Below are 22,393 nucleotides of genomic sequence, written 5' to 3' on the forward strand. Positions count from 1 at the left end.
TATTTTTCGTCCCCACACCGAACATTTGCTAGGTTTAACTACTTCTTGATCTCATCTTCCCTACTAGGCAAATTTACCCTAGACCTAGCTACACGCTTCATGTCAGACCATAATCCACTTATCCTGAATATTGGGGGGCTTGAGAACTGGAAGGAGATTCCAAGGTGGAGCTTCGAGAAAGCACTCTTACAAGATGCTGGCTATCGGCTCATATGCAAGCCTGGATTCAGGGACTTCTTGAAGTAAACCTGGGATCGGCCTCTGACATAATTTGGAACACACTAAAAGCGGGTATCCGGGGTGAAACTCTAAGATTTTCAATTAGAAAAAATAAAAAGGAAAAACAACTAATAACTGATTTACAGGAAAAGCTAAAAAAAGCAGAAACCACACTAGTTCAAAGGGTCCAAAGTGGAGTGGAGACTAGAGAACATCCAAGCCAAAGTTACACTCATTAAGGCAGAAATAGGGGCAGTATTCGCAGAAAAAACAGCAGCTAAATGGGCAACTACGCGTGAAACACATTATGAGTGTAGTGACAGTATTGGCCACCATCTTGCTGTCAAAACTAGGCAACAAGCTGTAAATAACAAAATATGCACAATTCGATTACCAACAGGGATAGAGACCAGTGACCCTATTAAGATCCAAGAGGACTTTCAAGACTTCTACGCAGCATTATATTCAGAAGAAAATAATCGGCCAGCTGAATTAGATGAACTTGAAACTACTAGTTACATGCATGACTAGAACTCGGGCAGATTAACCCGGGTGACTGTGCACGGTTGGATGTTACTCCAACTTGGGCCGATATCTCAGCTGCCTTAGCTAGCCTGCCTGACGGCAAAGCCGCAGGAATAGATGGTATTCCTGTGGAATTTTACAAGATATTTGCACCCCAAATAAAATCCATCTTTCTTGACGTAGTAACTGCTATATTCAACGGAGGTTCCCCCCCTCCCCCGCCTCCTGGTCCAACGCCAAAATCTCCATATTTCCTAAAAAGGATAAATCGCCCTTAGAAATGGGCTCATATAGGCCTATTACCCAAATAAACTGTGAATCCAAGGTTTATTCCAAAATGCTCGCAATAAGAATATCTACGGTATTAGAATCCCTGGTGTCCGAATGGCAGCATAGATTCTGTTGTAAATATTTATCTTCCCTTTAATGTAGCCCTTTCTTTATGTCTTGTCCCTATACTGTTCTAGACTTAAAGACAGTAACAGGAAAAATCCTTAACAACCGTGCCACCTTGTAGTCTTTTGAAGTATTTTATATGTGGCTTCTTTTCATAAAATCAAGAATAAGATGGTCCCAATATGGATCTGTCTTGCAAACCAGAAAAAAACTAAAGCTTTTGGGTGAAAGTGAGAAGGTCCCCGAACAAGGAGAGAGAGTGCAGAACTGGGAGAGTCAAGAACCAGAAGCAGGTCAAATGATCTAGAACAATGACTGGGGACTAAAAGAAATAGAAGAAGGTAACACAACTAGAAGCTAGTCAAAGAGCCCTGGAAAAAAGAACCAGAAAGGGGACAAAGGTCGTCCCAGAACCAGCAGGGGACAAGGGTCGTCCCTGAACAAGGAGTGGACAAAGGTTGTCCAAGAGGGGACAAAGGTCGTCCCGGGACGAGGAGTGGACAAAGGTCGGAGGACCAGGACGTAGAACTAGCTTCATGACAGAGAGCCCAGAACGGGGACAAAGGTCCCAGAACAAGGGCAGAGAGTTCATAACCGAGAAAGCCAACAACTGGGTGAGAGAACTCAGGACCGTGGCAGAGAGCTTTAGACTAGAACAAAGAGTCCAGAACCGCAACAGCAACCCAGAAGTTGGTCAGAGGACCCTGAACAGGGACAAAAGTCCAACAACTAGTACCTGCTCAACACAGAGAGCCTAAAAAGCAGACCAAAGAGTCCAACTGGTTGACAGCGAGCCCAGAAGCAGGTCACAGGACCAATAACAGAGGCAAACGTCACACAGCTGGAAGATGGCCCTTAAACTAGACAGAGACGTAAGCAGGAGCAGAAGTGACAAAGGTCCCAGAACCAGGCGGGGACAAAGGTCCCAGAACTACGACAGAGATTCGTGACAGTGAGGTTCCCAGAAGAACCAGGACAAAAGTCCCAGAACCAGGAGCAGACAACGGTCCCAGGGAGAGGTTCCCACGACAGAGAATCGTGACAGAGAGGTTCTCAGAAGAACCAGGATAAACGTTCCAACATCACGACAAAGAATCGTGACAGAGAGGTTCCCAGAAGAACCAGGACAAATGTCCCAACTCTTCCCTGACCCAGCTAGATTCTAGGTTTGTCAGTTGTGAGTTGGGTCAGCTGAGAGGTGGTTCGCTCATATCTTACTTGTTTATTAAACTTCCTTTGCTGAGCATCACAACATTGATGGTATCCTGTCGTATTTATTAGGACAGTGTTTTGAAGAGTGCGGTAGATATGGTCAAATTGGGTGTTCGACGTGAAAGTTGTGTTCAACCGTCTGTTCGTCCATATATTAAAGTTGTTGATGAGTTATCGGTTTCTGGTGATGATATCCTTATGCGAGGGGATACATTTATTCCTCCTTTTTCTTTGAGATCAAAGTTGATAGGTTTGGCTCACGAGGGTCATCTTGGTCAGACTTTCACACAAAGAAGGGTCAGAGAGGATTTTTGGTGGCCGGCTTTAGATGCTCAAGTTTCCTCTTGGGTTCAGAATTGTTCTTTGTGTAGGAATAGTGAAAAGAGGCTTAAATTAGCATCTCATCACTCCAGCAGTGATATTTTTGTTCCACAGCAACCGTGGTATAGCGTATGTCTTGATTTTATTGGCCCTATGTCTGAATTACCCTCTGATCAACGTTTCGCTTTAGTAGACATCACAACTGAATCTAAGATTAGGTTTCTTTCTGACTTATTTCACGAGGAGGGGTGCCCATTCATTTTGATTACGGATAATGGAACTCAACTCACTTCACATGACATGCGTAACTTTTTGGTGAGTTGTGGGTCACACACCACCGCACTTCCTTATATAATCCCCAGGCTAATGGTGTTTGTAAGAGGGCCAACAGAGTTGTTAAGGGCATCATACAGATGTCTTTGGCTTCTGGTGGTTTTGTTCATTACATGGTTCGTGACATGGTTTGGGCTAATCGTACTACTCCACATGATTCCAATGGCAAATCTCCTTTTGAACTGATGAGGGGTAGGCGCTCTGGTACCAAATTGAATCCTTCTTGGTTGAAAAATAAAATTGTTGGACTTCCTGTTATTAATCAGCCTGCCTTTCCTGAGAATAAAATTTCTTCTGGTGATCTTGTAAAGGTTAAACCTGGAAGAGTTACCAGGGGGTTAAACAAGTTTAGAGGTCCTTATAAAGGTAAAACAATCTTTTCCCAATTATGTTATTTTGGAAAATGGGGAAAAGTGGAATCTTCGTAGTGTAGCTTTGTTTCAGAGATCAAGTTCTTCTTCCTGTTCTAATCTGACAGAACCTGATCCTACTTTACCTAATTTGACTTCTGGTTACATGTTGTCTACTTCTGTGGAAACATCACCTTCTTCTTCCAATAGTGCTCGCAGGGAGGACGGTGGTGATGCTTTCCTGAATGAGTGTTCTCAAACTTATTTTTCTCCTGTTCAGACACCTCCTGTGTTTAGAACTGTTAAAATTCGTAGACCTCCATTTTATTTAAATGATAATCTGTGTTAGCAATATCAAATGTGTTTTCTTTTTGTTTAATTTTTGTGCTGTTATTACTTTGTTTTATTGAAATGTTAAAGGAGCAAGATGTGTTGTAAATATTTATCTTCCCTTTTATGTAGCCCTTTCTTTGTGTCTTGTCCCTATACGGTTCTAGAGTCCCTTGTGGTTCCAAGCTCTTCCCTGACACAGCTAGATTCTAGGTTTGTCAGTTGTGAGTTGGGTCAGCTGAGAGGTGGTTCGCTCATATCTTACTTGTTCATTAAACCACCTTTGATGAGCATCACAACATTGCTGGTATCCTGCCGTATTTATTTACTTCAGATTCGTTCCAAAAAAGAGTACTACCGAGCATGTACGGAGGGCTATCACTCTATTTGAAGCAGCACAGGTGTCAGGAGACCCGATGTCCTTGAATCTGTTAGACGCTGAAAAAGCATTTGATCGGGTCTCCTGGCGGTTCCTGTAGAGTGTCATGAAGAGGATGGGCTTTGGTCCTAGACTCACGCAGGCAGTTTAGGCTCTATATCAGTGCCCGATGGCCTGTGTAGTGATAAAGGGGAGGCTTTCTGAGAACTTTAACATCTCGCAGAGCACAAGACAAGGATGCCCATGGTCACCCTTGCTTTTGCTCTCTACATAGATCCCCCAATTAAGAAAATTAAAAAAAAGTGACAATTTTGGCAGTGAGAACACAGGGAGTTAACACTAAGATCATGGCGTACGCTGATGACCTGGCCATCACCACCCCTGATCCTGAAAGCACTATCCTACCACTAGAATCGGAAGCATAGGCATTTGGGAAAATCTCGGGGTATGCATTAAATAGTAACAAAACACAAATAATAATTAACAGAGAAGTTAATTGGAACAACAGCCGGGTAGTTGCAAAGGCCAAATATCTGGGGGTGACAATAACAGCCAACCTAGACGAAATCGAAGCAGAGAACTTAGCTCCTTTGGCCTCCGAAACAAAAAAGAGCCCTTAAAATAATTGACAACTTGCATTTGACACTTGTGGGAAGATGTAATGTAATTAAAATGACTTATTTTCCAAAACTACTCTATTACTTTCGTTCCATTCCACTGGAATTTAGCAAGGCTCAGTTAATGACATTTCAGCAAATTTTTACGCAGTTCATTTGGGCTTACGCGCAACCAAGACGGGCTGTAAGCCAACTGTCTCTTCCTAAAGAGCGGGGGGGCTGGGCATTGCCCAATATAGTACTCTATTATTGGGCATCAGTTCTGCAGTACAGCACCGACCTAATCTCGGAACACTCTCTTACTCCTGCAACCGGTCTGCCCTCTCCATTTTGGCTCTTGTTGAGAGAGGAGTCTCTCGGTTGTCTCTTCAGGGTACTATAAGCGGGTCCGATTTAAGACACTGATGAATTCTTTTAAGGTGTTTGGCAATATACGTCGAATCTATGGTCTTGGAAGGTTCAACCACTATACCCCTATCAGTTTGAACTGCAACTTACCCGCCATCTTTGGCCGAAGCTACTTAGCTGACTGGTACAAGGCTGGCATTTAAAACTAGGAGACTATGGGCCCGATGTAGGTGGCCAATACCGGTCGGAAACGGTCGAATTCGGCCGTTTCCGACCAGTATTTGGCCTTTTGAGATGTAGGGGACCTATTTTTGTCCGATTCGGTATTTTACCAATTCGGTAAAATTACCGAATTTGAAAAATACCGAATCGGTAAGTTTACCGAGTTTTAAAATTCGGGATGTAGGTGGGACTACTTTCAGTCCCACAGGCCCTTCAGATTCGGTATTTTAACACCCAATCCAATTGGGTGTTAAAATACCGAATCCAGGTGTGCATGCACATGTGTGCATGCACACCTATGCCATGTGACAGACAGACATGCCCTTAGGGCATGTCTGTGTGCCACATGGCACACAAGGCAGTATTGGGGGTGCTAGAGGGTGTCAAAGTGACACCCCCTGCACCCTTGCAGAAATCGGTAATTACCGAATCGGTAAATACCGATTCGGTAATGCACATTGATTCCTATGGGCTTCAAGGCCCATAGGAATCAATGGGGGATACCGATTCGGTATTTACAGAATCGGTAAATACCGAATCTTACAAATTCGGTATTTACCGATTCTGAAATACCCACATCTCCCCCCCTCCAATTTACCACTTCTTAAATACCGAATCGGTACGATTCAGTATGTAAGAAGTGGTAAATTAGAGTTTACCTACATCGGGCCCTTAATCACAAACGAAAGAGTGAATACTTTTGCTGATTTACAAAACAAATATGGATTAAAAAATCAAGACGTCTTTAAATACCTAGCTATTTATGACTTTCTTTCACGAAAGGCTGGGGGACTCGGTGGGTTCTCGGAGGTCACATTTATCAATCTTCTACGGACTCCAGTAACGCCACGAATAGGCTCTATTTACGCTGCCTTAAACATCGAAACCCCAGACGATCTACCCAGGATAGCGGACAAGTGGTTCTCGAAACTAGAAACACCACATAGTTTGTTTTTTAAATCACTTGAACTATCCCATAGTGACTTGCTGTCAGCAAAATTACAGGCACAACACTTTAAGACCACCTTCTTTCTATATAAAACACCTAGTAAAATCGCCAAATGGGGAACGGGTAAGGAGACTACATGTCCATGGTGCTCAGAGTTTGGCGTCAACTATTCACATGTTTGCCACCTGTCAAAAAATATCCCCCGTCCTTCTTAGAATACAGGAATTTCTGGGAAAGGTTATGCCTCAGCCCTAACCCCCACGACAATCATGCTAAGGGACATGTGAAGAGTTTAGTAGGATAAAAGGAGGGGCATTGGTAATTGTAGCCATGACAGTTTGGAGGATCTGTGTAGCCTTAGCATGGATTGGGGCTGACCCACCTCCCATCTCGCAGTGGCTAGCTAGGAGAATGTCAACTTATCATCTTGCAAAAGCTCTATACGCCAAAAAAGGTCGCAAAGGGAGAAAAAAGGGTCTAGATATTTGGGGACCTCTCACCACCTGGCTAGCACAGCCTGATTAACTCTTTTCTCTGTTCTTCTTCCTTCGGCTCTTTTTCTCTTTTTTTTCTTAACCTTGCAGCCTTTCTAGTTTTCGTACAAACCTTAGGTGTTCTTCTGTGTATGATTTTGTGTCCTTGACGAAATTGGTAATTTTTTTTTTTTGCAAATGTAGGGGTGGGTGGGTGGCGGGGGGGGACACAATGATGTTAAACACTGTATACTTTGCATTGGACAAATAAATTTAAAAAAATTAAAAAAAGAAACCTTAACCAGAATACAAATACAGTATACTGAGCAAAAAAAAAAAAAGTAAACTGTATGAGAGTTGTTAGCCTACATCACGATCCAAGAGGCAGCCTTAACTGTGGAGGAGTGTGGCTCAATGGTTAGAGCGGCAGACCCTGATGCAGAGTTCTGGGCTGGGACCAGGGTTCAATTCCCGCCTCGGCGAGTCTTGGGCTCAATTTCCTCGGACCTGACAATTCTCGCCTCGGTGCCTATTCTAATCATGGGCCCCACGCTGCAACTCTGGGCAATAGCTTGCTTAACCTCCACACCGGCCCCAACAGCGCTGGGATGCCTGGCTTCACCCTGGGGGTGCCCAGGAGTGGACACTTCACAGGGAAAGCCAGGAAGGGTTCCACAGCGGTATGAGTAATAGCGCCAGGAAACCGCTTGGTGGCAGTGCGCTCTACAAATACTTTGACATTTACATTTTACATTTAACTGCTTGACCTCATTACACCTTGGAGTTAAAGCCCAAACAGAGGTTTGCCATGTAATTGAGCTCCACAGCAGTACTCAGCCAGTGGGGATGAGCGATATCATGTAATAATTGTGACAAGTGTTACCAAGTACCCATAAACCACCCAGGCACCGGAGAACTGACCTGCACCCCATAGTTGCAATTGCTTTACCAATGGTTGACACTAAAAGGCAAATGGGATTGGTGTTCCTATAGCTTTGTGTTTCTAAAAAGGAATATTGTCTTTCTTCTTTAAACACTTTCTTCCGGTCCCATTTATGCGCTTCAGTTCTTGAGTGATAAATATCCTGTGCAAAAAAACCTTATTTAGTGAGTGGTTTTCAGAAAGGAAAAGTTTCTTGGAAGAGTTGTGTCTAATAAACTGTCCCTACGAAATAAAATAAAATCTTATTCCAACAAAAGTGTGTTACACATCGTCATTTCTAGGACTGTAACAACTCGATTTGTAGATACATACTAGATAATAGCATACTTATTTTCAATAAGCTCTGGCAAATGGCAAGTTGTCAGTGTAATTTGTTATGCAGAGGCACATGGACCTGTGTTATACAGATGCACCATTGTGGAGTACCTTCTTCCCATTTTCCAAAATGGTTGCTCTATAATGATGTGTTTTAGCAATCATATTGGTAATTTATGTTTTTATTTCTGGTTTTCCGTTGATTCAAATTCATAAACATGAGTGAAACAGGTGGTAGCAGAGGATCTTTACCTTCTGTCAGTGTTCCTAACTACACAATCTGAGGACTCCTTCAAAAAGGAAGATGTGTCACATGCTAAACTAATCTGAAAGAAAAGCTAACATTAACGGCACCCATGAGACCTATATACTTCATTTTGGTGTCAAAACATAGGTTTTGGTGGTCAAGTAGTCTTATAGAGACAGAAACTAACTCTTCAGAGCAAACCTTCTGTAATTTTCCAAAATGGCAGCTATAACAGAGGAAGAAGAGACATATATGTATATGAAAAAATAATAATAGTTTTTAATTCTTTTATGTATACACTGACCAATGTTTATGATCTTAAAAGGAAAAAAATATTTTTATCACTACTATTTAGGCACATTTTCATAGTTCACTATTTCGACAATCGCTTGTGGCACATTTGCAGAATGTTGGACATTTTAGAAGAGTATATCGACAGGGACAACTTTTTGTAGCACAGGGTTTGCACGTACATGTAAGTTCTGTGGGTAGAGGCTTTAAAAATGTTGTCGGTTTTAGCACCCCACCAATATCATCCCAACCAAATTCACATGATCTTTCTCTACATATGCATGATCCAAAACACTTTCACATCACACGTTTATGAATTTGAATCAACTGAAAACCTGAAACAAAAACAATATTAAAATAAATTACTAATATGATCTTTTTTTTCTGTCTCTGTAAGACTACTTGACCCACAAAACCTATGTTTTGACACCAACATGAAATAGCTAGGTCCCATGGTTCCTGAAATATTACATCATCACTGCAATACATCCACCATTTAAAAAAATGCTGTCCAGAGAAATTGGGCCTGGATTAGCAATGTCTACCCAAGGTAAATTACTTCTCTGATGATACAAAAACACACATCAAAAAGGAAAATCTCTGGACAACAATTTTATATATCAAGGGCCCAGGACTAATTGTGTTAAAGCACACATGTACACCTTTTTTTAGCACCTTGTTGTAGATGCAAAATATATGTAATATTTACAATTTATAGAATTGATATGGCCTTACATGACAGTTGTACGACCAAGGCAGTAAATGTTTATATGTCCCTCCGCACGCCAGACAAAAGGATCTCCAGCAAAGCACAAACTTCAAACAGCACTGTTAGTCTGAATGTTAACAGACTTTTCATAGTCGCGATTTGCCTGGCTTGCAATTACAGAAGGGATATGCAATTATTTTTTAACTAGGTTCTGTATAGGTGCTTGGATGAGGCACTGCCACTGTAAACAAATCTTCGCCTTAGAGGTAGCAGATCGGTGGTTAGAGAAACATGAATCTTTTTGTGTCAAGGGACTATATTAGCTTCATGAAGAATTACTTGTGGTGTATAGATAAAATATATACTCAAAAGAAAGATCTTGAATCCTGTAGGGCTAGTATCTTGCAATTTAAAAGGTGACTGTTTTAAGATTTTGACAAGCTAAATGAATCTGTTGATGTTAATAGATGACCTGATTATGTGGCCTATAACATTCATGTGTAATGAAGCTGCAAGTTTGGAATGGTGTAATCATTGTGGCACTATCAGCACTAACATTTCATGACCCTTTGACCTTGTGCAAGAAGGCAGGGAGAATATTGTTCTTGTGGAGAAGTGTCACAATCATTCTAGTCTTGCTGACTGGAAGTAAAGAGTTTATTTTAATTCTTACACACAAGGTGGGATGTAAGTGATCCGTCTTTCTACAAATGTGTGCTAAAAGTCTAGATGTGGACTACACAGTTTCTGTGTGAGTTGTTAGGAATTGTTGCTTTAAGATAGGAAATAATCTTTCTTTGTGTACATGATTGTTATTTTTCAATTACTTTCAAAGGACACCTTCGGAACAGGTACACATCAGTAATCTTGATATTACACTGATGGTGAAAATTCTATCAGAGCTTTTGATATGCATGTGTTTTATAGTGTGAGCTAAAGTAACTGTGTAAGCCTTCTCCCTACTAATTGATTGTAGGTGTGTAAGTGCTCTCCTTGCAAATTAATGTTAAGTATGTAAGCCTTATACCAGCCAATTGGTAGTGTGTAAGCCTTCACCGCACTATTTGATAGCAAGTGCGAAAGCCTTTTCTGCGTTAACTTATAGTAAGTGTGTAAGCCCTTTCCTTGTTAAATGAAAAGAGTGTAAGCCTTCTCCCTGCTAATTGGCAGTAAGTGTAAGCCATCTCCTCGCTAACTGGTAGTAAATGTGTACGCCTTCTCCCGCTAATTGCTGTAATGTCTACTATTTGATTTTGGCAAGTACAAGTAACAGTCAAAATTACTGAGTACTGTCCTCTTTTGTTCAGTGTGTCTAGTGTAGGCAAAGTCTGCTTTTGCAGCTAAAGTAGAGAAGTTCACTGTTGGTGGAAAACTTACCGACTGCAGTATGCTTCTATCTCCGCGAAGAACTCTGCAGAATAGCATTCGTCACTATTTCACCTCCCATTGACTTGCATGAGATTTAGTAAATATATGGTCACTGTGCTGCAAACCTATTGGCTGTAGCAGGCTGTGGAGCCTGCTTATCTTTCTTATTACAATGCAATGTTCCCCAAATGAGTCCTGAGGCTGCAGTATATCTCACTGTAATTACTTTCTGTGACTTGTTGGTATAGTTTATGGTGGTTCGGAAGCAATATTCTACCTGTGATTGGGAATTTGCTTGTATATGCCTATTAAATCTATCCTCATCTTGCTATATTTGACATGCCTGATTATTTCACTATGTGAATAATGAGGTCGTTGCTCACCTGTAAGGGTCTGCTATGCCTAGGCAGGAAGTGACAGTTGTACTGGCCTTGGAGCAAATAGTCCTCTGTCTCACTATTTAAGCTCAGCGGATTACATTTAGGTTCTTTTTTGCTGTTGCCATTTTACAGCAATTTAGGCTGTAAAACCCAACTTGCAAATGCTCTTGAAGAGTATATGGCATTTATACGATGGAAGCAGAATTTAGTAGATTTTTGGCAATCATTCCAGATTTTTCTCTCCATTTAAATGGATAGGTATTTTTGGTAGGTACCCATTAATACCCTAGGGTATATTTATTTTGTTCACTTGTGTAATTTGGAAACCATATATCTTTGTGAACACTATGATGTGGGGAAGCACTCCGTCTCATTTCATGTCCTAGAGATGTGAACTGTTGAATATGAAATATTTGATCTATTTCTAAATCAACTGATTCTTTTTTGGAAAAGAGGAGCGCTTTTGTTCAACAGAAATATAATTTTGCTACAGCATCTATTTATAAAAATGCCACCCCATTTGGTCTTTGGGCTGCACCTGGCCACAATATTACGGAGCGATTCATCTGTGCTTAATTTCTGCACCTCTGTCACTCTAATCAACAGATGCGAAGGTTTTTTTCCCTTCTCAGGAAAGTTTAAGGTCCGTCTAGCCGAAAAAATCTGTTGTTTCCAAGTCGGCTGATGCCAAATTTGCAAGCTTGGTTTTAAATATTCAATGTAATAGTCTGACACTTTTGCTCCTTTAAGGACCTGCATGAATTTAAAAAAAAAAAAAATTCAAGAACCATCCCCTTATATTCTCAAACATTTCCTCAGAGACTGCACAATCTCAGACTACAGATGCCTCTGTCCTTTATCTCAGCAAGAACTCTGACACATTTGTATCCTCAAAAGGCCCTTGTTCTTGACACCTGGCTAGGGTGCACTGTGGACATTTTCCCCATTTTGTTGGTTAGTGATTGCCAAACTCAAAATAGATGGACCAGAGACATGGCCAGGACACTGAAATAAACATATTGATTCATCCCTCTCACAAATCCATGTCCATACCACAGATATATCTCAAGGACCCACCCACTGCAGCCTATTCCATACAACCTCATTCCACCAGCCACAACACCTACCTATGACTACTTTAACATCTAAATGGTAGACTTTGCCGAACATTTGCATCTATAACTAAGCCATGCTGCAGGTTCGGTAACAGTTTATAGGTTTGTCCTTTAAGATCAGCTCCTTAATGAAGCCAATTCTGATACTAACTTCTACAATCTTATGCCTGTATTTTATTCCCTTCTATACTTACCACCAGCAATCTGTCAGAAAGGTATTTTACAATCAGTATTTTCCCCTTCTGTGAAGGCTACTGTTATATCCACCAGTGGTAATGCTTGTTCTGTGTTGAGGCCCTAAATACCTAATGAAAGATAATCTGATGCTTTTACATGTATATTGACTCCAAAGCCTTCTTCAGAAGGCACATAAGTTTTAGTGGTCTCAAGAAAATCATGATTCCAAGTACCTAGCCATTATTTGAATGCTCAACACCAAGAGATTGCCATCAGTCGTAGATCCTGAACCAGATACTGATAATGACATAGTCAGAGTTTATGACAGAAACTAAAGGGCCTTGTCTATTGAGGTACGTTTTCCACTTACAGGTGACTCTCCAACACATGCATTTATTTTCTAAGGTCCAGCGAGGAGCTAATAAGTTCAAAATGGATTTTGCAAACACAGAAGAGCTCAAAAATGGAAACTCTGTTACTTTAGAACCTTCTCAATAAAATGTTTTTCTTACCCTTGATTACTTGTCAGAACATAAAACATCAGTTTTCTTTAAATTCACTCAATTTTATGCCTTTTATCAACAGGAAATCGGTACAATAAGTCAGATGTACCGTGTGAAAATCGTTTCTTTTTCAGATGCCATAGCATACCTGCTGCACAGCAAAGAACACTATTTCTTCAACTACCGTACTTCCACACGAGGTACCTGAGATTCTTTTCAAAGTGCGAGGTAGAACATTTCTTCTTCAGGGTCACTCACTCTAAAGGAAAAATACTAATGCAATCCTCTCCATATATGCTAAATGATGGAGAAGGTGGTGAAAAATGAGGATATCAATTTGTTTGAAAAAGATAAAATTGCATCTACTCCCACTTCCTAGGTAACGTTTTTTTAAGACAGAGTTGGTATCTAGGAGGACAGCTTAAGGATACTCGGTGCTTAAGAATGTACAATTTTTCCTGTAAAAACTTCAGCAATGTAGCTTTGTTGACAAGGTCAGCTTTGCTCCACGAGACAAGCTGTCAGAATGCACATGCTGTACAGTCTGTGTTAGGCTCCACCACCTCACAGTCTATCTCAGAAAAACAGCATACTTTAGTTTCTCATTCATATCAATACTCAAAGACCTAACAGAGAGTATGTGGATGGCTGGTTTAATAGAGACTTTAATAGGAACACAAATGTAACTATGGTTAGTCACACTTCCAACACCCAATTCCCCTTCCCTCACATTTATAAAACAATTTAAATGAATTACTATACATTTTCTGTGAAACACCACAAAACCATTGCATCCCCCCAAAAAAATTCCAGTATGGTTTTTCTAAACCAGTGGTCAATATCATGCTTGTTCATGGTACACAATACTTAAGGAAAAGCATGAGCAGTTGCTCAGGTGCTAATTAGATACAGTTATGCCTAGCAAAAAGAAAGAAACACTGCTACTCAAACAGCATGTGCTTGCATGGCCTTTAACGGGGGAAACACCACAAAACCATTGCATCCCCCAAAAAAAAAATTCCAGTATGGTTTTTCTAAACCAGTGGTCAATATCATGCTTGTTCATGGTACACAATACTTAAGGAAAAGCATGAGCAGTTGCTCAGGTGCTAATTAGATACAGTTATGCCTCGAAAAAAGAAAGAAACACTGCTACTCAAAACAGCATGTGCTTGCATGGCCTTTAACGGGGGAAACAAAACATTTCTGTAAGAGGCATACTTACTTAAAGTATCACCACAAATAACAAAAATAGTCTAACGCCCATTGCTAATTTCAGCCTAATTCTTTCTTGCAAGAGTCCCTTCAGCTTGGAAAGAAGAAATTTGAAGACAGAACAAAAGGTGAATGCAGAGGGACCTTTAGTAAAAGGAAAGGAAAGACGAGTTCAAAGACTACCTTTATGTGCTGGGTATGACTGTTTACAAAGAGTTGGCTTTTTATGTTGGTTTGTCACCATTAGGCAATAAGGTGGAAGAAAGGGTTTCCCAGAAAGGCTTAAGTGTGGTCTGCTTCCCTTTAAGCTGCTACTTAAGGGTCTACATCCAATGTTTTATCTGAATTATAGACTATAATCCAGATAAATTGACCTGCATACATCACATCAATATCCAACAGGCATGATACTGGTTAGGACATCCACTTAGAGCAAAGGTTGAGATAAACCCTAAAATCTGTATTTTGAACACCTTGACGTTACAGCTAGTCAGAGGAAATGTTAGCAACAGCCCAAGGACAACAACTTTAGGATACCTTAGATTTAATGTTGATGTGACCCTACATGCAGCATTTAATGTTTGAAATTCTTTCACAGTAAGAAAATGTTAAAGGCAACAGAGGTTCTACCCAAAACGGATCTAGATAACATGGTAGCTTGGGAGAGGGAATAGCATCGAAGAGCCGTTAAGATCCTTATTATTTGTTTTTGCTTTGTCTTTATTATTGTCATGAATCAAAACTTGGGACATCATAAGACATTTTAACAGAGACAATCCACCAGTAGATTTCAGAGAATTTTGTGCGTACTGGCAGAGAGGTCTAAAAGATGGGAGAAGACCCTTGGAATATCACCCACAATATATGCAGGAGACAGATTATTCAGACAAACTGTGAGCAACATTTTCTTGTGTATGACAAAAAAAATGGTTCAGAATATTTCAGCCTCCACTGAGTGTCCAGTGACGATTGGTGGGTGGCAAGGGAGTGAGCCAAAGGAATGGGGGTATGCCAAATCTTGTTAAGGAAAATTTACAAAAGTTTCTTTCATTTAGAATGTTGATGCACACCACGGCTCGGGTACGCCACCTGCTTCCTGTGCTAGGTTTTCTATGCCAAAGAACTGGAAAATGGCAATACATCTTAAAGAGTTCTCCTCACTGTTCAGTCCTTGTAATCTGTACCTCCAAGATATTCCACCTGCGTTGTTGAAAACTTCCCTTTTCTGAGCGTACATATTTTGCATCCCTGCCCTTAAGTTTGTTCCCTGGTGCATAGGCAGTTCTTCTCATTACGTCCTCCCTATGGCGATTTAAAGCTCATATGCAGTCCAGCCCGGCTTGGCTGCTGCTAGGTTCACTAAATACACTCATCTCAAATCCTAGAGGCGTTTAAAAGCTAGTTTGGTTCAGATCACATGAAGAGGGCAATTAAAGGAGGCAGACACAGTCCTGCCATCGACGCTTATATCAAGACCAAAGGATCTAAACATAGGTGGAGATGAAATGGACACCACACAATCTAGTACGACTAATGATAATCTAGGGCATAGTCACTTTATCTAAGTTATCATTAGAGTGTATCAGGCAATAAATTATTCCAGAAGGGTGGAATATGAGGTTTGATACTTAATAATGTGTCAATCTGCAATGAAGTTTCTTGCACTCTAAAGATTCCAGTTCTACAGCATAAATACACAAGCCTGATTAGAGAGGCTTTAAGGGGCAAATAGCCATGGTCGAAGAAATGATCTAGTCAGCATCTCATATGTTCTGCCTTCCATTCAGATTAGTATCTTGACATGTCCTACTTTTGATACTTATGCAAGTTCTCAGGCTCCTTTGAAGAAACGCCCAATGCCTGAATGCTTGTAATAGCATTGGAACAGCCTCTTCAGAGGTTTCCATTGATGAAAGAAGTCCTTCTTTTTAAGGAGCACACTGAAGCACATTTGTGATATTCAGTGCTGGTGTGCAATAAGATCAGTATTACAGATTGTCCTAATCATCGAAACAGACCCACACTACAAACATAATGACGTCAGTGCCCTGAAGTGCTCAAAGTCCCACCCCAACCTCTGCATTCTCAGCAAAAACAGAACACGTATATACTACAGTCCCCCATCTAACAATAGGTGGGCAGATTTATGCTAAATAGAAACCAACCAAAAGAACAAGAAATGTAAATGTATGGATCCCATAGCCCATAGGAGGAAGTGGTTGAAATTTTGCGAGAATCATTTAAATCTGTCTTGCTGGGAAGGGAACCATTCTTAAAAAGCAACAGAATCAAAGTAATCTTTATCGCAATGAAATGCCAATCTGAGTGTAAATGACAATCGTGAGTCGCCATTGATTGGTATCGGTCTATCCTCTGTAGTGACTTACACTACATTCCACAATACACAACTTCACTGTGCTACAAGGAAAGTAGACTCAGATTGTTTTCATATACCTGCCCATTAATAACAGTGTCCACCCTTCAATGTACACAACCATGCTCTATGTATATCATTATTATTAAGTGATGCTCCAGGCGTTAAGACACAGGATCATCTAGGCCATGAGATCGTGGACAACATGACTGATGGCAGGAATATTTTCCTAATGAAATCATTTGTAGCTGCCAAGCGCTGCATCCTATAACCCCTCAGTAATAAGAGCCAAACAATCAGCATACTCGTTGGGCTTTTAACCAGAATATGCAGAAACATCCAAATTGAGCAACTAAATTATCTCCTAGTCCACTCTTCCTCAATCACCCCACTCACCTTCTCTCACCTTCAACAAATGTGACATATTGGATGCAAATCAGTTACTGAGAGGAATGTAATACACAATTTTCTATTTAGGTCTAATAATACAGTGGTTGTTTATCAACTGACCTGTATGCTGTTCTGTAACCTGTGATTGTTAATTTTAGGTTCTGACCTTCCTCAACTTCAATCATCTGAGATGATGGTTCAAAGCGGAATTCTTTCATCATGGGTTTAAAATAGTATTGCCCAGGGCTCTGAAAAGGACAAAATAGAACATATGTAGGCAATGCAGCTCTGCCAAAGTTCTTTTTAGAAATATAAATACTCATTTTACCAGCATTTTTCTTTAATCAATAGGTACTCAAAAGTATAAGAAAAAATACAGAATTATTACTTCAGCAAGTACCGTTATGTACCACCTTTAAGTGGTACATAACGTCACAAATTCATGGAATGTAAACTTGGACTAGAGCAATTAGCCACAGGACAGGAGTGCGAGTCAATGACCAAAAACAGTAAACAAACAAAATAAAACAAAAAGTTTGTGAAAATGTGGTCTAACTGGAATCAGTAACCATAGAGTTTGCAAATACTGGCTGTCATATTTTCCAGTTTCATGCATTGCAGAATATTTCTAAATGGGTTGCATCAATCTAGGATCAGATTTAGTGCTCAAACACAGTGATTATACATAATATATTACCAGGTTTAGAAAAGTCAGCTTCCCGTTATCCTGAGTTAGAAGATTGGAACGGAATACACCACCACTGAGGGATAGGAGAACTCCAGCAAGAGGTTGCCCATCTTCTGATTTTATCTGTTTACAAAGAGATAATATTGCCTGGTTAAAATCTGAGAAAGACAGTACCTACTGTGATCAGTGAAAGTGTCTATCAGTATTTATTAGGAGTAAATACAAGAATTACACACTGATCCACAGATAACTAAATCACTTAACTGTAATTCTTCACCTCCTAAATTAGTGTTCAAAATCATTGAAATCGTTTAATTCTGGATTTGGAAAGTAGTGTTTGACACAAAGGAGACTGATTCTTCAAACTCTAGCCGGCCACCTCACCCTCCTATGCACCCTGGAGCTTCGAATGAAGTTCACCAGAATGCACTTTATTGGTACTATTCATAAGCGCAATACCAGGCCCCAATAGATCCCTATCACATGTGGAATACCCAAGGATTCCATATTGCCTACCGTCAACTTCAACCTCTACATGAAGACACTTGGTTTTCTACTGCATAAAGATTCGCCAATGATACCAAACTCTATTCAAAAATGTCTTGTCTGTTTCAGACACCCAAGCTCCAAATACTACCTGCAGATCATCCCCACGTAGATGTGCAGCGCCTATTTGAAGCTCAACCCAACCAAGACAGAATGCCTATTATTTATCATGAATAACAGACAACTAACAGTGCAAACCTGGCTCAATGCCATGTACCTTGCCGGCTTCCAACCCCACCTTTCACAGAATGGCAAGTCACTTGATTCACCTGGTAAACAAAACTCACCCTCACGGAACACATAGCAAAAACAAAGATGGCCTGGTACCAGCTGACTCCTTTAAAAAAAATGAAATGAAGCAGCTTCTTCCAGAAACAAACTTTAGAACTGCTTCCCAAGCCCTTGTACTCTCACAACTGGATGCTGGTAACACCCTGATCCATGGTCTCCAAGGTACTTCTGAAGCCTTTTTCCTGTGTGCAGTGAGTGTGGGACATTTATAGTATGGGCCTGATGTTCTGCATGGCCACTCTTTTGCCAGCTCTGAAACTTTCGAATTTGCTGGGCTTCATGCATCCACCCAGTTCCATAAGCGATGTGGCAAAGGCAGGCGTTTCAGTTGTGCCTCTGCTTTTAGTATGTTCAGCAGAGAGCTGGACTCCTCCCCTGGGCTGAATAAATATATTGAAGGATGGGGGGGGGGGATAGAGATAATACTTGTGATTTAAACAAGTGAGATGTAATTGGCTAACTTAACTGACTGCACTGCAAACCACTGCAGGACCAATCCAGAGATGCCTACCTCCTTCAGATGACCGATTGGTATATTGTTGTCCATCATGTTGAAAGTACTGTACAAATCCACAAGAATCACTCCTGCTAAATAACATTCCTCTAAGATCACCAAGTTCTTCTCTGACAAGCTGGTTTCTGTGCTACTCCCAGGCTGAAAATCATACTGACCATCATTATAGATCTTCACATTGTAGATAATGGGATACTTGGCTACAACATGGATCAACCAGCACAAAAAGAGAACAAAGTTATCTTTCACCAGTACATATTTCAGTAACCTCTTAGAAAATGATTTCCTCCACATTATCAACACAAGCAGATCATTGGGTGACTTCATACCAGAAACCTCCACAAATCTTTCAAAAGATCCTTTGTACAACCTGTGCAGGGAAGGTAACATGCTTGGTGGTAAAATTAGAACATGCTGAAAGTCATCTCATTCAGAAAACCACCTAGTGAAGTAGCTATGTTACCACTCGTTTATATCTAGTAATGACTGAACGAGCCCTACAACATTTACAGGATGACAAGCAACAGAATTATTCATAGAAACATATGTTGATTGTCTTGTTGAGCATCACTTATTCCTGGCAGGACTATCTGTCAAGGAGATCTTCTCATTTAGCCACTTCTGTGGGAGCAATGTCATTACAAATAAAACCTACACATAGAAATACTTTAACAAAGAAAGCTCTACAGATACGTTGTTACAAATACCTTTGCAGAGAAGCTAATATTGATAAATTGACAATATTTAAATTTTCAACAAAAGGCCTCCTAAAACAAAATTTATTTCATCCACCCTTTCTTAAAAGTACTCCAACTCTAAATGCAACCTAATATTATCCCCTACCCTTTCACTAATCCCTAAACAGAACAATGACCCTTTCCCTAATTTGCAACCTTATCATTTATCTTAACCTTTACACAATGTCTAGTGGGCCTCAATGTTTCTTCTTTGAACTAATCTTAAAGTGATACCTTTTAGTGGTTTCTTTTTTTGTTTGCAACATAACTATGTTTCCTCTGTGTAAGGTGTCTCTGTTCAGGTGTGCCTGTAATGACATACCATTCCTGTGTTGCGAATCCGGAGTAGATCATGAGCAGGTTCTCTTAACCAATAGGCAGCCACCCCGAAGGTCTGCAGGAGGAATCAGTGCGCTGGCTATGGGCTGCTTGAAAGTGAACCAATGGTTTACAGACTACTACCACAAACTCCAAAATAAAAATATCTATATGTTAGCACAGTGGAAGTGTCTAGTCATTCAGGGGGACATATGCATGTTCCAGTTATAACAACCATACCCTTGCTCCAAGTTCTTTAGAGCTTTAGCACAAACCATCTTGTTGTCGCCACAACACATCATGTTTCTACAATATGAAGAACAGCAGCATCAAAGGTTCTAGGACCCAGTCAAACACAATTGCAAATTTGTGAAATGGGTGTATTTATGCATTTACCTAACATTATGTGGTAGTTAAGACATTCAATGTCAATGCATGTAGTATTACCAGAAGCAATCCAAGCAAACATGTTTTAGGTCAACCAGTGCTTGACAAAACGAGGGAAGCCAGTTTCCAAAATACATCTGGACTGCTGCAGTCTGTTTTTGGTGAAATGAGAAGGAGTTGGTCTTGTCATGAAAGAAAGTGGCTTTACATTAAAATGCCCACTGTGGATAAAGGAGAGAAAAACATACCTCAAAGGTCACTCCGGCCAGTGCAAAAGCTTTAAAATCCCCCACTGTTTCCTCCACTGCAGTCAAAACAAAACCTTCCTTTTGAGCGCTTATGGTATACTCCAAGTCACTGTGTAGAGGTCCAACGCTATGAGAAAAGACCAAAGACAAACTCATCTTAGAATAGTAAATATACCATTTCACCGTCTGATTTAAGTCATAGGGCCTTTATGCAAAATGTGCAGAAAGGTTAGGTAGGATTTCAAGCCTGCATCACAGTCAAAGTATTGTTTCAACACCACCCGTGACGGCGCCCACTGAATGTCATATTACGATTCACATTACAGCATGGTAGGATATCAACAAATGATCCTTAAACAATGCACAGTGAAATACTTATATAAACATACAACACTATTCGAAGGGCCATATCATTCGGATTATCACATTATCTGTTAGTTTGTGTGCAATTTGAAATAAAACACTGGTGTGCTCCAAAGTTTACTTTAATTCTGCATTCAATGTTGTTCAAGTACCAACTCTGAATGCACATAACAACTGTAGTGCTACTCTCTGGCATTTTAAATAATTATAACCCTCATGAATAGAAACAATAAAGTTAACTTTCAAAAATCGAGTTGCTCCTAGTCAGCAGACTGTTCTTCATTAAGAATATCTGGGTACAGCTCCACCTTGTGGTAGATAAAGAAGCTGCTTTGGCTGGTTTCATTTAGAGCAAGGGTCTCCAAACCGGTCCTCGAGGGCCGGATCCATGCCAGATTTTTTGGATATCCCCATTGAAATACATGTAGTAATTTTAAAAATCTGGCATGGACCCGGCCCTCCAGGACCGGTTTGGAGACCCCTGATTTAGAGGATTCTGTTGTGAACTCATGCAACACATGCGCATGTATCAGAAATTGCTATATCGCCTTTTCCCATGAAGATACAAACCTTTGCAAATGCTCTTATATAAAAAAAAGAGATAATTGGTGGTTTAGTTTTTTGTGATGTCAGAGGGGTTGGTTAGCTCTTAAAGTGTGGCCCTGTGTGTCTACATTCTACAACAAGAAACTAGATATCAATGAGGAGAGGATTGAATTAGGCAGTTTGGAACCTGGCAAATGGTTTCTCTGCACCTGCTGACTGTACTGTGCACTACATCAAGATGAAGCCTCAAAAGTAGAATGCCTGAAAATTGTATACCACGTAGCCATCATAGCTTACTTACATATCTCTGTGCTGAGCGCATTCCTGAAAAATGTGACCAAAGGTACATTGGTTCTGGCTGAGTATGCTTGGCTACAGGAAGGAGGGTCAGTCCCATTCAAGGTATGAAGTTAGGAGATTCTGGATTCATCCATGTACTAACAGTGATATTAAATTGGAGGTTGGCTGACATCATTGTGACCAAACATTATAAAGTTAACTCTTTGTCCGTGGCAAGCCAAACCCGGTTTCTGTACAAAGCGCAACTTATTGAGGATGCACTACATTTCCTTGGGTAAGAAAACTGGTGGGCGCAAAACAATTATGGAAGAAAAAAGTTGTTGTAGATGTGGAGTTCTGTACCTTGGAGATAATGAGCACCCTCTGGTCTGAATGATGAACAGTATAGCCCATAAGCTTCCTAAATTGAATGGGGAAAATGACACAACTAGGAGGGGAAAGTTATATAGCCATTACTACAGGTATCCAGCACTGATATCTTTTCACGGAATCACTTGCTTGAATTATTCGAAGCAGTAGGGCTGAGAAATCCTCGCTAAGGAATGTTTCAATAGTAGAGTCGATGTCTATTTAGATAACACTGAAACAGCCATCTTGCAGGGTGATCCAAGTTCATGTCAATTAGTGGTGAGACATAAACCTCCACACCCAACAGAGGCTCATCTGCTCAGATTTTGAGGTGGGAGGGAAGTATGTGAAAGATTCCAAAGCTGCAGAACTGTACTTTATGTGTACGTAACTACTCAGATTTTCC

General features: G+C 40.5%; 1 protein-coding gene across 1 annotated transcript in view; it reads right to left on the reverse strand.

Annotated features, from left to right (window-relative positions):
• The window catches only part of LOC147688566 (BOS complex subunit NOMO1-like), a 301,458-nt gene that overhangs the window by 92,055 nt on the left and 187,010 nt on the right, over nt 1-22,393 (reverse strand). Inside the window, exons 22-24 of the mRNA XM_086941434.1 lie at nt 20,431-20,557; nt 17,399-17,512; nt 16,822-16,949 (exon numbers count right to left, since the gene is read on the reverse strand). Coding sequence (XP_086797560.1) covers nt 16,822-16,949; nt 17,399-17,512; nt 20,431-20,557 — 369 coding nt within the window. The remainder of the gene's footprint in view (nt 1-16,821; nt 16,950-17,398; nt 17,513-20,430; nt 20,558-22,393) is intronic.

Source organism: Lissotriton vulgaris, chromosome 10 (genome assembly GCF_964263255.1).
Source record: "Lissotriton vulgaris chromosome 10, aLisVul1.2, whole genome shotgun sequence".
In the NCBI taxonomy this organism is placed as follows: domain Eukaryota; kingdom Metazoa; phylum Chordata; class Amphibia; order Caudata; family Salamandridae; genus Lissotriton; species Lissotriton vulgaris.